This window comes from Phaethon aethereus, assembly GCF_964289735.1.
Source record: "Phaethon aethereus genome assembly, chromosome: 1".
In the NCBI taxonomy this organism is placed as follows: Eukaryota; Metazoa; Chordata; class Aves; order Phaethontiformes; family Phaethontidae; genus Phaethon; species Phaethon aethereus.
In genome coordinates, this window is record NC_138575.1 from 99,783,129 (window position 1) to 99,797,753 (window position 14,625).

The following is a 14,625-nucleotide window of genomic DNA, read 5'->3' on the forward strand; positions in this document are numbered from 1 at the left end:
AGCCGGGTCATCTCTTGGGAGCCGTACGACAAGCTGGGTGCTCGTAAACCGGGATTGAGTTTTCATAAAACCCCAGTGGCTTTGCCGCAGGGAAAGGGGCAGGCGACGCGTCGCCCCAACGCTTTGCTCGGTCCTTGTTGTCACTTGCTGTTGGGCGTGGGGAGAGTTCGGGCCACCAGAAATAGCCGCTTTGCAAATCCTGTTTGCAAATGCAATGTCAGGTAGAGCTTGGGAAGCGAATACGGCTGCAGTGGTTGCCGGGGAAGGAGGCTGAGGATTTTGGGGGTTTTGGCTTTCTTTTTAAATACTACTAAAATAAGAAGGATTTCCTAGAAATCAGAAATGAGATCATTAGTGCAGGTATTAATGCCATGCATGAAACTCTCACGATGCTCTTTCTTTCCAGCAGAATTTTCAATAGGCTTATGGTAAGCAATTTTTTATTTACATTACTTTTCTTCTTTAGCAAAAGAAACATGAAATTACATAAAAGCGTTACCTCTTAAATATGAAAAGGTAAAAACATTTCGTCTGAAATATAAGTTACAGGAAGCTGTGCATGCAGTAGAATAAAGCAAATACAGCTTTCTAATACTTTTTATAAGGAGAGATATAGGGATCTAGAAATCCTTCAGGAATTAAATGTTTATAGCGACTTGAAGCACGTCAGGTCCAACTGGCACAGCTATTCAGATTCTCAAGTTTGAAATGTTAGTATGAATCCATAGGGAATTTGAGTTAACTGGTAAATAAAGATTTCCCCCACTTCTGTCCATTTGACATCTGTTGTGTTATACAAGTGATGCCTCATTTTTCTGCTAAGAACTGTGTGTTTCAACATGTGGACTAATTCACTCCCCAAAAAGGGAATCAAAGTTAACAAAACAAAAACGCCAAAAACGTCAGAAATGATTGAGTTCATGGAAAATATGTGTGATATTTTGTATCTTGGTAGGAGTATAGCATAAGTGTTAAGTGGAATAATTAGTCATTTATACAGTGAGCTCACTGGACATGTCTACATGCGAATGGGGTATGATTACAAAGACCTGAATAAACAATATTAATATTACAATTTTCTACATTGGAAAGATAAGTAAGTGTTAGGACATCTTATTTTAAGTAAAAAAGGTACTCTTAATTTTAAGTGAAAGGTACTCTTAATTTTTTAAGTTCTTCTTCCACGATAACTTTGATTCTTCATCTTGCACTGTAATTTACTTATGTATATCTGCTTATTATCTCTAAGTGCTTGACATACATGGAACTGGAAGACTTTAACCCTTCCCTCTAAAAAAAATAATAATCCAACACTAAAAAACAAAACCCACACAAAACAAAATGAAAAAACCCAAAGCAAAGCAAAACAAAAACCCAGCAAACTTTTTTTAACTTCATCTTTACTTTAGCTCACGTGTGACGCTTGGTGCTATTATCTTGTTTTAAACTAGGAACGACAGCGGCTGGAGACAATCCTCAATCTGTGTGCAGAATACTCCAAATCTGACAGCGACCCCGCTGCAGCCACAACAGTTGCTGATGTTCAAAAAATTAACAAAGAACTTGAAAAACTTCAGCTCTCCGACGAGGATTCGGTGTTCGAAGACTCCCAGATGAACCTGGAAACGAGGTTCAGAAGCCACCTGAAATCATCCGCAAGCGATTCGGATTTCTCGGAGCTGAGCAACCACAGCCGCGGCACCGCTGCTTTCCTCCCCTCCAGAGGCTTGAGAGCCGACGAGCCCTTCCACGAAAGCGCGAAGCCTCCACCTTTCGCTGCTCCCGGCTTCCTGAAGGACGCCACCGAATCGTCCTACCTAAGCATCACACCAAAGGTAACGCTCCGCAGGAGGGAAGAGGACCATTCCTCTTCCAACCCTCCTCTGGGAGCTGGTGGTCCTGGCAGGGCCGCAGCCAGGGTGGCTTAGGTGCGAGAATTAATCTCGGAGCTCATACAACTTTGCAGCCGGCAAATTGTTATTTCATTTTCTGCGGAAGCTATTGGTACTGGAAGCGTGTTGGGTTTGTTTTTTATTTTATTTTATTTTATTTTATTTTATTTTATTTTATTTTATTTTATTTTATTTTATTTTATTTTATTTTATTTTATTTCAGAGGGATGTACAGTTCAGGAAGAGTTTTAAGCTGTTCTGAGGGAGAAGAATTTCCTTGGAACGATTGTAGCTGCTTGAGCAGGGAAGGTCTCAGGAGCCCTGCTTAGCACCCTGCTGGGATGTGGGAGGGAAGGGGAGCTCTGCCATCTTCTCACAGCCTGGGGCTCCCGTCTCCTCTAAGAGGAGGCCTGCTTTCCCGCGGGCAGACCACAACAGTCGCACGGGAGGTGAAGAGGCGTTGCCTGAGCCGAATTTACTGTCCTGTCTCCCTTCCCGGGGCTGGACCCGAGCCGCTTGTCAAATCAGCCGTTGCCTCTCGTGGGGCGCGCGGCGGCAGCCAGCCTCCCGCCTCCCTAGCCCCACTCCCGGCTCCTCCCCGGGGTCCTTGACGCTGCTGAAGGGGAAATTGTCCTTTAAAAAAACAAGCTGACGGCGTTTGCTCACAGTTTCCTTCAGCTAGGGCAGAGCAGCCGCCTCCTCCGGGCTGGGGCAGGGGCCTTGCGTCGTCTGGGGTCAGAGCCGCGGCTCTGCTGCGCCAGACCAGCAGCGCAGCGCCTTCAATAACCCTATTCAGGAGTTAGAATCGGGAGCACGAGGTGACCAAGCAAAGCCATAAAAGCAGGTTTCTGTTTAACGAATTCACACCTTCAAAATACTTTGTGCCTCTCCTTTTTACTGTTATGTGCAGACTGTGTGAGCTTCAGCACAGCTGTACGCCTAACGTGAATTGTATTTAACCTCTGCTTAGCTTGCTTACGTCTTTATAGTCAATAGAAGCACGTACGTGTATGAGAAGAGAGAGGTGTGATAGAAAAACATTTTTGCCTTAAAAAGGGGTATCTCTCTGGAAATCTGTCTGCTGAGTCTTTCGGTGTGAAACTCCGCTGAACAGGAGCGTGCCGTTGTGGCTTTACTTGGTCTTTCCGTGTTGAAAAGTTCGTAAGACGTTTCACTCGCAAGTTAACTGTGGTCTTGCATTTCTTTCCCATTTGTTGCTTTCTTCGTGCAAGTCGGAGATCCTGTTTTAAATCCTTATTAGGAAGCTGAAATCGAAGATGTTATGTCAGCATTATCCGAACAGGATACCGGACAAAAAGAGGCTTTCCTGCTAGGATTACTAATGCTAGTCAAGGAATGCCGTCCGTTCGTTCGTTGTGAAGGGTGCTCTGCCAAGCCCTGAGAAAAGCAGTAACAAGCAACTCTGTTAACGAAGCACAGCTCATTGTTTTGAAACACGGAGATGAGATTTGTTCAGGATAAAATGCCTGCTCTCGGAATAGCCATCCAGTAGCTCGAGCTGAGCCTCTTCTGAGCAGGGCTGTGCGGTCCGGCGGTTAACGCGAAGCCCCGCGCACAGCCCGCTCCTCTTTCCGGCCGGGGACAATGAGCGAGCAGCCTGACCGGGGTGATTGGATTGCAAGCCCCTGGGGTCAGGTGAACATGAAGAATACCCTTGAAACCCAATACTCTTTGGTTTAGCCTTTGCTGGTATAAGATCACAGGTATTTTCTTAATAACGTCGTTTAATTCTTGGCGCAGTTATCTATAGTAAGTAAATGGCAGTGAAAAGAGCAACATTAAGGGTACCTACTTCCTCAGTGCTAACTGGGGAGACAGAACCAACTTTTGTCCTTATTTTACAGAAGCTGCCCATCTTAATGGCTGGTTACAAAAATGCCCTATCCTACCTCCTGGCTTTTATTACACGAACAGCTGTGATTTACGTAAAAAGCATCCTCATCTATCTGTGTTATTTTTATAAGGGAAAAATTGGACTTTTACAACCTAAATAGCACAGCGTGTAAAGTATTCTCAAGGGTTAGGTTTTAATAATTCCTGTAGAATGAATAGTATTTACTGTTAAGTATAGTATTTAATTCCAATGCCTGGAAGTGAAGTATCGTGTTTGTTTCTCTTGTACACCTTCTAAATATAGGAACAGCAATATAGTAGGCATGAAATACGGAACGTGTTCAAAACCAGCAGTAGCATACTTGTCTAAAATGCACACAATATGAAAGGGGGAAGGAAAAACAGTGTTTAACTCTTTTTCTAATGAGCCTCTTGTAACATGCAACTGCAGATACCAGAGTGCACAAGTGATGAGCAAAGAGGGCAGGAGCTCGGTCGACTGGAGGAGGAGCGCATAGTAATACTAAATAACTTGGAAGAACTTGAGCAGAAGATCAAAGATTTAAATGACCAGATGGATGAATCCTCGAGAGAGGTATGAAATACGTTTTGGTTTTAAATGTCTTGCATGTTAGGTACGTCGACATAGCATAAGTCTGGCTTCAGCAAGTGCTTAGGGAACTCATGGATGTATGTAGCCTTCATATTCTGTGCTTTTCCACCAGGATTAGGCACAGAATCACAGACCTAGCAGCCTCCTACTGTGAAGGTTATTTTTCCCCAGCTGGGAGGTGGATGTGATGCTCGGATTAGCCTTTCCCAGCTGTAATCACGATACTCCTAAGTGGAATTAGAACAATCTTGCTTGTTTAATGGTGACTCAGTTGATCTAAATACCTTGTGTCACTGGGGCGTTTTATGGGGGTGTCTCCTGTGACCCTTTAGAGAGAAAGGAAGTGAGACAACTTCCTTTCAAACCTCCTTGGCTTTACGGTGGCAAGGGTATGTTGGCAGCCTCTTGACTTCTGGAATCTCACAGTTGCAGTCTAGGCTGGCCAGGCATTTGGGTTGTGCTTGCTCCAATTATCAGCGACAGGAAAGAAACAGCTGTTCCAGAAGGGTTTCCTATGGAGCCTGGGCACAGGGAGTCGGTACAGTATCGTAACAGGAGGAAGCACAGAGAAGACTTAGAAAAGAAAAAGTTTTGGAAAAAAGAATCTTCAAACTAAAGTTGGTTTGGACTTTATTTTGCAGTATTTTATGTTGTAGTTTTATTTTTTCTCAGATTTGTGATCTCTTTTTAACTTACGTTTGTGGCAGTAAAACTTACTTTTTTTTTTCCCCGCCTCCTCCCCTCTTTTTAAAATGTTTTTCTCTTGTGAATGATGACCAGCTCACTCCCCTTCCCCCAGAAAATAATGTGTATCAAGATTTCTTCTTAATCTGGACTGCTTCTGAAAAATATTTTGTGTTCCTAGTTGGATATGGAATGTGCCCTTTTGGATGGGGAACAGAAATCTGAAACGACAGAGCTGCTGAAAGAGAAGGAAATATTGGATCATCTAAACAGAAAAATAGCTGAGCTGGAGAGAAATGTTATTGGTGAAAAGACAAAGGTAATTGAATTATCTTAGCTAGCTGTGTGCTCTGTTCCCCTTGATCTTCAAAATACATTTATATGATATATAACATATTGATTGTGGTTATTTTATGAAGTACTGTCTATAATTAAACTTACTTGGTAAATATGGAAGGAAGAAAATAATTGTCTCACCATCATCTCCCTGTAACAATCTTGTTTCCCCAAGTATGCTTGACAAGCAAAATATAGTACGCTTAAGTAAAAAGACCTGACCTACTGTGAATATATTTTTGATTAATAAAAAAAATCCATATAGGACTTGGGTTACCTGTTGTTTGAGAGAACAGTATTAATTGAACTGTTCTTCTACCTTCCATTGTAGGTTATATATTTTGAATTAAAAAAAAAAAAATCCTTTCTCAGCAAAGGAACAGAATGAAAAAAGGCTGCGGTTTCAGAAAATGGCTTTATCTATTATTATATAGATTGATATGAGATATCTGTCAAGTGCGTAATTTTAAAGCAATTATGTGGGTTTATTTTGTTTGCTGACTGACTGACAATTTTAATACTGTAGAACATTCTGTGCTTAAATACAAGGAATTAATTAGTTCTCCTATAGAGTCAGATACTTGCTCTCAGATACTCAGCAAAAATATAAGCACATATTTGCAAAATAGGATAGCACTATAATAAGAAATCAAGTTCAGAAATGGAAAGGGCCTGCAGGATGAAGCCGTCCCCCTCAAACCAGGGAGCGCGGGTTCTCCCCAGCAGGCTCTCCGCTCCCTTCTCCACAGGGGATGTGCCGCGGACAATAATATCTCAAGGTCAGGAAGTTTTTCCAGGGCTTTCAGCCAGTAACATTTCCTTTTTAAATTTCATCCTCTACCTCATAATTTAAGCCTGCCACTTGTGGAAATACTCTAGCTAGTCTCTCCCCCTCTTTTTTTTTAAGCTTTCCAGAAATATCTGGGAGTCGTCTGCGTTGTTTGCTCTTGCTTAGACAAGCTGCGCGTTTTTAGCTCTTTTACAGTTCCCATTTAATTCACGCCTTACAGCTTGCATTGCTTTATTCTGAGCTTTTTGTCTTCAATTTCTGCCTACCCTGTCATGAGCCTGAAAGATGCTGTTTTGTGGCTGTACTCATCAAGCCTGCGTCTGAGGAGGAGAATGTTGCTCCCACCACTGTCTCTGCCCTGTGGAGCAACAGCAAACATCAGTTTAAGCTTGAACTTTCGTGGACTTTCCTGCCTGCACTTTTCCTTGTTCTTGTCTACCCCTCAGGGATCCTTCAGCTTTCGGTGTTGCCTGTGGGCACGTTTTAAGTTAGTTGTCCATGGAACGTGTTTTGTACTTGGTTTTTAGTATAAAGATGAGTTTAAAGTTGGTAACAGCAGGTGGGGTGGTGCAAGCAGATACCCTCCAAAAGGATGCTGCTATAAGTTTTGGTTGGTAGGTGGTAACAAAGAACATACTTGGAAATTCAAGAGATCTTTTGCCTTTTATATTTGTTCGCTAGTAGCCTCAAAGGTCAATTAAACTAATGGAAATTATTCTAATAGCTGTAGGTTGTTTAAATTTCCTTGCAATCATGTGATGGAACATTAGTGTGTAGCAGTCAGAAAATTAACATTCCAGGTCTAGTTTAAATTTTCAGTTGAACTGAAGCATGGAAAGCAGCCTAGAAGAACCACTTTTGTTATTTAACAGGCAAGTTCACTCACAACATTTTTTTCAGTATGAAGCACACCATTAGTCAGATCAGTTACAATATTTTAGTTGTCTTTTCTTTTGTGTTCTTTTTTAAACAAACAAAAACAAAAACCCAGCTGTGAGTGCGTGCTCTAGACTTAAAGCCATGGCTCAGTTAATACAGAAATTATCTTTGTAGAAATAAACTCTAAGAGAGCCCACGGGCTTTGTTCTGGAAGATGTCTTAAAGCATTGCATAAAAGTGAAAGTTTAGACAAGACATGAGAGACAAGCTTCTGCGAACAGACAAAGTGTAAAGTGACAGCTGAAGTGTTCTGGAGAAAGTAGTGTCAGCCAGCAAAACCGATGGCATGGATCATGTCAACGAACAGAAGTTCTGGCTGACTTGAGAAGCCAGCATTTTTTTAAAGCTTGATTTGTGTGTCGGTACGTTGCAGCCCTGCAGATCTGATGCAAGACAGGCAACATCTTGGCCCTGTAGCAGTACAGGGTCAACCCCCCCAGAAAAGGGGTGCTTGGGTGGAGGGGGTAGTTGGTTCGTTTTGCTGAAATAATTTGAAACTTATGACCTCCTCAGCAGAATTAAGCCTCAGGTTTTGGCCAGTAGTTGCTACCCTGCTGATGGTACTTCTTGTGTTGTTTCTTGCAAGAACGAGTGTCCCAGCGTCCACACAGTGGACACAGTTTCTTCTAGTTGCCTGACTATTTCACCCCTAATCATGTTGATGGTCTTGGTTTTGGTGGTGCTTCATGGCAAGAAGCTGTCGGGTCCCATCGCTTGGTCGTTTCTGTCAGGGTAGGGGAGTGATATCTGAATACGCCGCACGGTGTCTGCTTGAAGTGAGAGGGAGAGCTAATTCCGCTCATGAAAGGACGGTGGGGCCAGGGCTGTACATGATGGCACTCGTCTCTGGGGCGACTTGAGTGTCTCCTGGAATTCACCGCTGATCTCGGCACCTGTTTGACAGGAAACCCCTGCCTGGTCGTGTTTCATCCTTACCCATGCACCTGTTTGAAAAGCTTGTGAAATTCTTGAAAAGAAAGATCATAAACTGCAACCTAATTATCGGGCCATGTTACGTACTTGAAATAGACTGCAGGTGGAAGCTCTTGTACTGGAAGCTCTTGCACTACTTTCTACCCGATTCTTTGATTTTATTTTTTTAAGTTATTTAATTTTTTTAAAGCCCTGTGCACAATTCATTTAGATGAGGACACGAAGTTTTGCCAACTTCTGCACAGCTTTAAAGCCCCAGTTTCGAGCCCTTGCGAGGCAAGGGAATCAACTGGAAAACATACTTGAAGGCAGGAGAGCTGCGAGCAGTTTCGGGCTGCGCCAGCACGCTCTTCGCTGTGGTTCAGCGTCTCTGTGTGTCCCAGCCCCTTGCCCGTAAATCAGGAACGGGTTTTGCGAGCGGGTCCGTAGGTTATATGGTGTGCTGCAGCCTGGTCTCCTTCGAGTCCGGCGCTCGGCCCTGCCGGAACAGGCGGCAGGACCGGCGGTGAGGCAGGACGGACGCATCGGTGGGGCCGATGACGTGGCGCGCAGCCGCCCACGGCGCGCTGACAGCGCTGCCCTCGCGTTTGTGAGCGTGCGGCCGCACGCGCCGTCAGGAACGGAGCGACCGGCGTTGGTTTACTGAGGTTTTGGAAATAAGCGCTATGAGCGGTTGCCGTTTTGAAAAGAAGGTGGCAGAGCCCTTCAGCGCCGTTGCGGGACTCGGTGTGGTTCTGCCTGCGGTGCGTCTCTGCCAGGTAGAAGTGCTGACAGGATGCGGTTGTCCTGGCTGGGGCAGCCGCTTCCAGAGCTGTTTGGCATGGCCTGTGCTTTCAGCTACGCTGGAAACCACGCTCCTGCATGGAGGAAGGTCTGGCTTTCCCTCCATGGCCGTGCTTCTCGAGCACAGCTTACAATCATCATCATCTTTTTTTTTTTTTTAACTACCATGTGGTTTTATCCACAGAAAAAGATGACCAACTACATATTTGAATTGCAGCATTTGAGCTATTAATTGCAAGTTCCAGTTGCGCAGGGACGGCCCTGATAAGTAACACCGCAGGTGTGCGGTAAGGACACTTTTTTTTTAGGTGTACATAGCACCTCAGGTCCATGGTGCTACCTACGACCTCCTCCTGATGACCCTTCGCTCATGAGACGTGGTTCAGGATTGATGTTTGTCTGTAAGGAAGCTGGAGAGAAAATGGTATTTGCCCGCTGGGATGTTACCCAGATTTGTCTTTTCGTACAGTGCTTCCGTAGTCTGCGCAGTCCGGCACAGTACGTGGAGAAGGGTGCTTAATGGCTCGCCACGCCTGACGTCTCCGAGTTAAAGCGTGAGGTTTGAAAGTAAAAACGTAGCAGGGGAAAGAGGGGATAAATCAGTGAGCGTGAATAAACAGGAGTGACTGAAAGTGGGTAATGAATTCGGCAGAAGTGCTGTGGGAGGTAATCATAGCTAAATGAGAGTTTTGGCAGAGGGTTGCAAAACAATTATTTATGCAAAAGTTTGGGCTGTGTTTTAGGAGAGGGAGGTTATTCCTTTTCTCCTGGAGGACCTTTGCCTGATGTCATGGTGGAAATACGTACTCTGGGACTACTTTGTCAACCCAGGTTTCCCGTCCCTCTTCAAGAGCAGAAATCAGGAGCAGCTGGCAGCGGATAACTCATCTGGGGTTTTTTTTTTTTAATATGTTTAATTTTGTCCACGTGCTTTTGTGGAAATGTTTTTCAGTCATTAACAGAATATCCCAGACGTGCCAAAACATTTGAAGCTCGGCCTTGTTGCTGAATTAGCACTGCAAAGAGTTGCAAGAATTGAGTCAAGGGAAGAGCAGCTGTCTGGTGAGCCACCAGCAATCGAAGTGAGATATACTGGTGGTCCCTTCTCAAGCTTTTCTCTTCTGAATTCAGAATTCCTGCTGTTGTTTTTTTATCCTGATGAATCTGACAAATTTATACCTCATAGCATAGCCTTTTAAATCTTCCCTGGTCAGATTCCAGTTCAGCAAGATGTAAGCAAATGTTTTAAATGGATGAGTTATCGTCTCTATAACATTATTAACCTCCTTAAGACATGATATGCAAGATTAAGTATTTTGAGGAATACTTGCATCCACTGGATATACCCACACAAGGATATCCTGTAGAAAGACCACTAATGAAGAAAAAGATGATTCTGAAGACTCAAGGAGAAAAAGCTGAATTCACAAGCTTTCTTTTAAAACAGTCATGAGGGAAGTAGCAGAATGGGTTGTACCACTAAGGGAAATCCTCTTCTTGTCATCTAGATGTTGAAGACTATATAGAATTTTAATCTTCTCACTTGAAACTTTTTTCTCGTGGTTTGGATGATTATTTCCTCTTCTTCTGCATTCATGGAGGAACGGTGCTTCAGAATTGGGGGTTTTCTTTTGCCTCCCCATCTGTTCACTAGGACAACACATTGCAATGGTTGGAGAATGAGCTTAGAAATTCCATAAAGCTTGAGTTGTCTTAGGACCAAGTTCGTGTGTGCAACATTGTGATTTTTTTTTTTTTTTTTACTTAGCAGCAGCAGAATTGCTTACTCTGATTTAAAATGCTTTTTAACATTAGCTGTATACATGCATGTGAAACAAAACCATTGAGATCTCATATAGATGCCATCACTATATGCAGTCTGTTATTATGTAATAAATTAGTTACCACTCGTACAGTAAAAAGAACTATTGTGAAATACCTTCTTCTAACATATTACGCTCCTTTTCACATGCCTGGCATTACTTTTTTTTTTCCCCCCCTTAATGGCTTCTTTCATGAAACCCACAGGGATTTAGGGACAGATAACTGAATTGTGACAGGTTTCATGCTTCTGTCCTGAAAGACAGCAAGGAATGCAGGAAATAGTTGTCGGAAAAATACAGAAGAGGATCATGTACAGTTTGTGCACGGGAGGATCTGTTTCATTTCAACAGTATTTTTTTAATCAGAGTTGTATGCGGTCTGATTTGTATCAGCCATAGCACTGGAAATGCTTCCAGTTTGCAAGAGTGCTGGACGGGTTGGTACACCTCAGGTTTAACACTTGCCCCAAATGTACCGTCTGCCCCTTGCAGTGAGTAACCACTGAAGAACAGATAACATTTCCTAGCCTGCTTTCTGTTAGGGACTAGACTACTAGATTCATGGCAAGGGCTAAGCCAATGTTAAAGTCAAATTTTCTTGCTCTTCCACTTATTCTTCGAAACTTTTTACTGAGTGGACAAACTCTGTAGCATCACACCGCTTCCAAGCAGAAAGGAATAATTTATGCAGTCTGCTTTTTTTCCTCCACTTCTAGATTTTGCAGTAGATTATTTTTGAGAAGGGCAGGGATATTTTTTTGGAGTGTAAAAGAATAAAGTTTGGGTAGAGGTGAAAGCATGAAGATGAGATGGAGAAGCTTTTCAGAGCAAACAACTCCAGGCGCTTCTCCTTATTTCTCAGAAACCTGAGAGTTGTGAGACTACCCGAGCTGTGAGACAGGGTGTGCATGTCTGAAGCCTGGTGTGGGTAATGAGATGTTGCTACCTTAAAACGCGATGATTTGCAGGTGAGTTGGACCGAGGAAGATCCTGGAGTACTTCAGACCGGAACATTTAAAGTATAAGAGCCTGTTGGATGGGAAGGCATTCAGTTTTGGTTGTTGGGGTTTTTTTTCCTTTCTTCATTGATGGCTTGTAGGTTTCTTTGCAGTTTCTCTTTCTGTCTGAAAATAACACAGATCTTGGTTGGGGGAATTTTTTGTTCTTTTTTGGGGGAGGGGCTGTGGGGTAGGATTGGAAGGCTGTAGAGTGAGCCCAATTCCTCTAGCCATGCAATCCATTTCACAGTGACCTGGTAAAAATTACAGGTTTCTTGCTTTGTTTTTTTCCAATTTTTATCTGGATTTTTGAGGAGCTTTCTCCGTTTCATCCACTTTGACTCATTTCTGTAGAGTCAACCAGTTGATGCAGGAAGGTTGGCTCAGAAGGCACATATAAGTGCAGACACGTGCTACTCTACCATTTTTGCCTGCCTGCAGTAGCAGAATGTGATGAATGACAAATTGAAAAGCAGAACTTCTCTGCAGAAGGGATGTGGGGACCTGCTAATACCTAGCAGTATTGATCAGGTGTAGGGCATCTTTAACCACAGGAGACTACGCTGAAGCAATTGGTCTCTCTCTTTCTGTTGTTCCCATTCTTCTAGGGGCTCTGGTTGTCTTTAATACTGTCCTTTTCTCTCCTCTGTGTTCTCAGCATCTATGAGATCTGTTGGATAGATGCTCTTTTTTTTTTTTTCTCTCTTTGCCCTAAAATCTATTCTACCACATCTAAAGGTTGATTTCCTTTGTGACCCATGTTGGTCACTTCTGGTCTGTGTTCATCCCATGGGTGCTCAGGTGACATCCTGTGTCTGTGCTCTTGGGGCACAGTGTCACACCTCAATTCTTTCTACTGCAGTCCTTCACAATATTCAGATATCTTCCCAAACTGCTCCAAGCTGTGCCCCAGCATCTTCAAAACTCAAGCCAGTCCTGCTCTGTATCCTGGCTGACCCCAGGTTCATTTAATGTGTATCTAGCGGCAAACCACAAGGCAAGCTGGGCAGTAGGCTAAGCCCAGATGTTATGCTTTACTGAGCTGTACTTCTTTTCCCTGGAAACAGGATGTTAATAATTCAGCCAGACTGCAGTTAATGCGACTCCGGAGTCAACGCTGGGGCCGGGAAGCAGTTGTCTGCAGAGAAATGTTTTGACAAGTACAAGCTCATGCAGTGAAATGAGGATGAGCAGCTGGAGCGCACGGGCTCCGTTCACAGCTCTGCCGCTGGCTTTTCTCGGGCGAAGAGCCTGCGGAGTCAGCCGCAGCCCTGCCTCCGCTGCATCGTGCACTCAGCTTGCAAAGTTATTAGTCTTTTCCTTTCTAAAAGAACTTGCCTTGATCCACTTAATAGAAGAGACTGTACGGAAAAATTCTGATTATTCATTTATTTATCAAATTACTTTTTGTGAATTAAATGGGCTTCACCAATGCAGGGCCAGGGATGTCGGCTAACCTAACTCCACAGCTGCAAAACATACAGTGCCTCTCAGTGCTGAAAGTGATATTTCCTGTTAAGACTGCACATTTTGAAGGGAGACGGTTCGGTGGGACATCAGCGCTTCCTACGCTATAAATAGCCCAGATGAGTATCACTTTCAATCTCAAAGGAATACATTTCTAATTTCTTGAGGGAAGTGACAGTATCTCTGGCCGGTTTCCCGGGGAGTTTTATACGGGCTGATGATGCCTCCTCGCACTCGAGAGTTGACTTGCTCGTTCATGAATGAGCACGCTTGTTGCAGCGCGTAGACGTTTCGAGAGCTATTAATAGCTTCAGAGGCACGGTGCTGCAGCTACGGTCAGAGAAGTCCTTGCTGCCTTAGGCTGCTAGCTGGGCAGAAAGGGCGAGCGAGAAATGATGTGGCAGGCCGTAGGTTGACTTGTTAAGTGGACAGCAAGGTTTGTGAGGAGGGGAACTACCAGTTTATTCATAGATTTCCTGCCGTGTTCAAGTAAGGGTGATTCAGCAAATGGGGTTCCTTGGGGACAGAGGTCTAGAGGTGACCTCTCAAGAGCTGCACGCTCCTCCCTCGCTCCTCCAGGGAGGAGCGTGCCGCATCCTCTGTATTTCTGAGCCCTGCTGCTGCTGTTGTAAGGCAGGAGCTAGTGCAGGAAGCCCAGGTAGCTGAATATGCTGGCTCAGTTGCTCATTTTTGCAAGCTTAAAAAAAAATACAATAATCTTTTGTGTTCAGCATTTTGTTCATCTGATTGTATGAGCTGGGAAGCTGCACGTGTAAATGAAAACAACAGAGCTGGGAATTTGGTTGATATTGGCCTTGAATGGGAATGCTTCCTGTTGTTGTTTCTAAATACTGGGAAAATGAAATCTCAGCCCCTGATCCCACTCAGATTTAGAGATAAAACCGTAAAGAAAGCAGGCAGCTAACATATGTTTGTGGTTGTACCTCCACTGTGCGTGAGGGTTTGAGAACCTTGTCCGGAGCAACCAAGAGAAGGTTCTGGGGAAAGACCATCCCACAGTTTGAAACAGCAAGTACAGTATACTAAAAGAAGTTCCTCCTCTATGGCCTGTGCCATAAGGGTGCTGCAGAGTGCCTGATCACATAGCACCTGCTGAGCCACATGCTTGATTTTAAAATTAAATAATAGTTGGGACCAGAAAGAGGACAAATGAGTGGATGCTGTGACAGAATTCACCTTTCTTGGAACATCCAAAAGAAGCAGCTGAAACTTTGGGGCTGATACTGTTAATTTTTGAGTATTAAGGAGAGTTAAAGACCATCTGAGCGGTGATGCATAACAACAGAACAAGAAGTAGGCAAAGGGAACTATACCAGTGTGACTCTAGAAGGTAGCAGAGAGCTGGGCTTCAAGGACTTACTTGATTATGTATGCCTGGCATAAATAATCAGGCACGTTGGTTTTTCCAGTTATCATCAGCTCAGTGGAAGAAAATGCATCTGCTCTGTCAGCCAGTGTAGATGCAAGTAAAAGACATGGAAAAAATTCTCTG

The 14,625-nt window shown here is 43.8% G+C and overlaps 1 protein-coding gene across 1 annotated transcript in view; it reads left to right on the plus strand.

The window, feature by feature from the left end:
* The window catches only part of PHLDB2 (pleckstrin homology like domain family B member 2), a gene marked incomplete at its 3' end in the record, with an annotated part of 58,969 nt that overhangs the window by 13,306 nt on the left and 31,038 nt on the right, over positions 1-14,625 (plus strand). Inside the window, exons 3-5 of the mRNA XM_082011095.1 lie at positions 1,452-1,835; positions 4,198-4,341; positions 5,225-5,362. Of these exons, the coding sequence (XP_081867221.1) occupies positions 1,452-1,835; positions 4,198-4,341; positions 5,225-5,362 (666 nt within the window). The remainder of the gene's footprint in view (positions 1-1,451; positions 1,836-4,197; positions 4,342-5,224; positions 5,363-14,625) is intronic.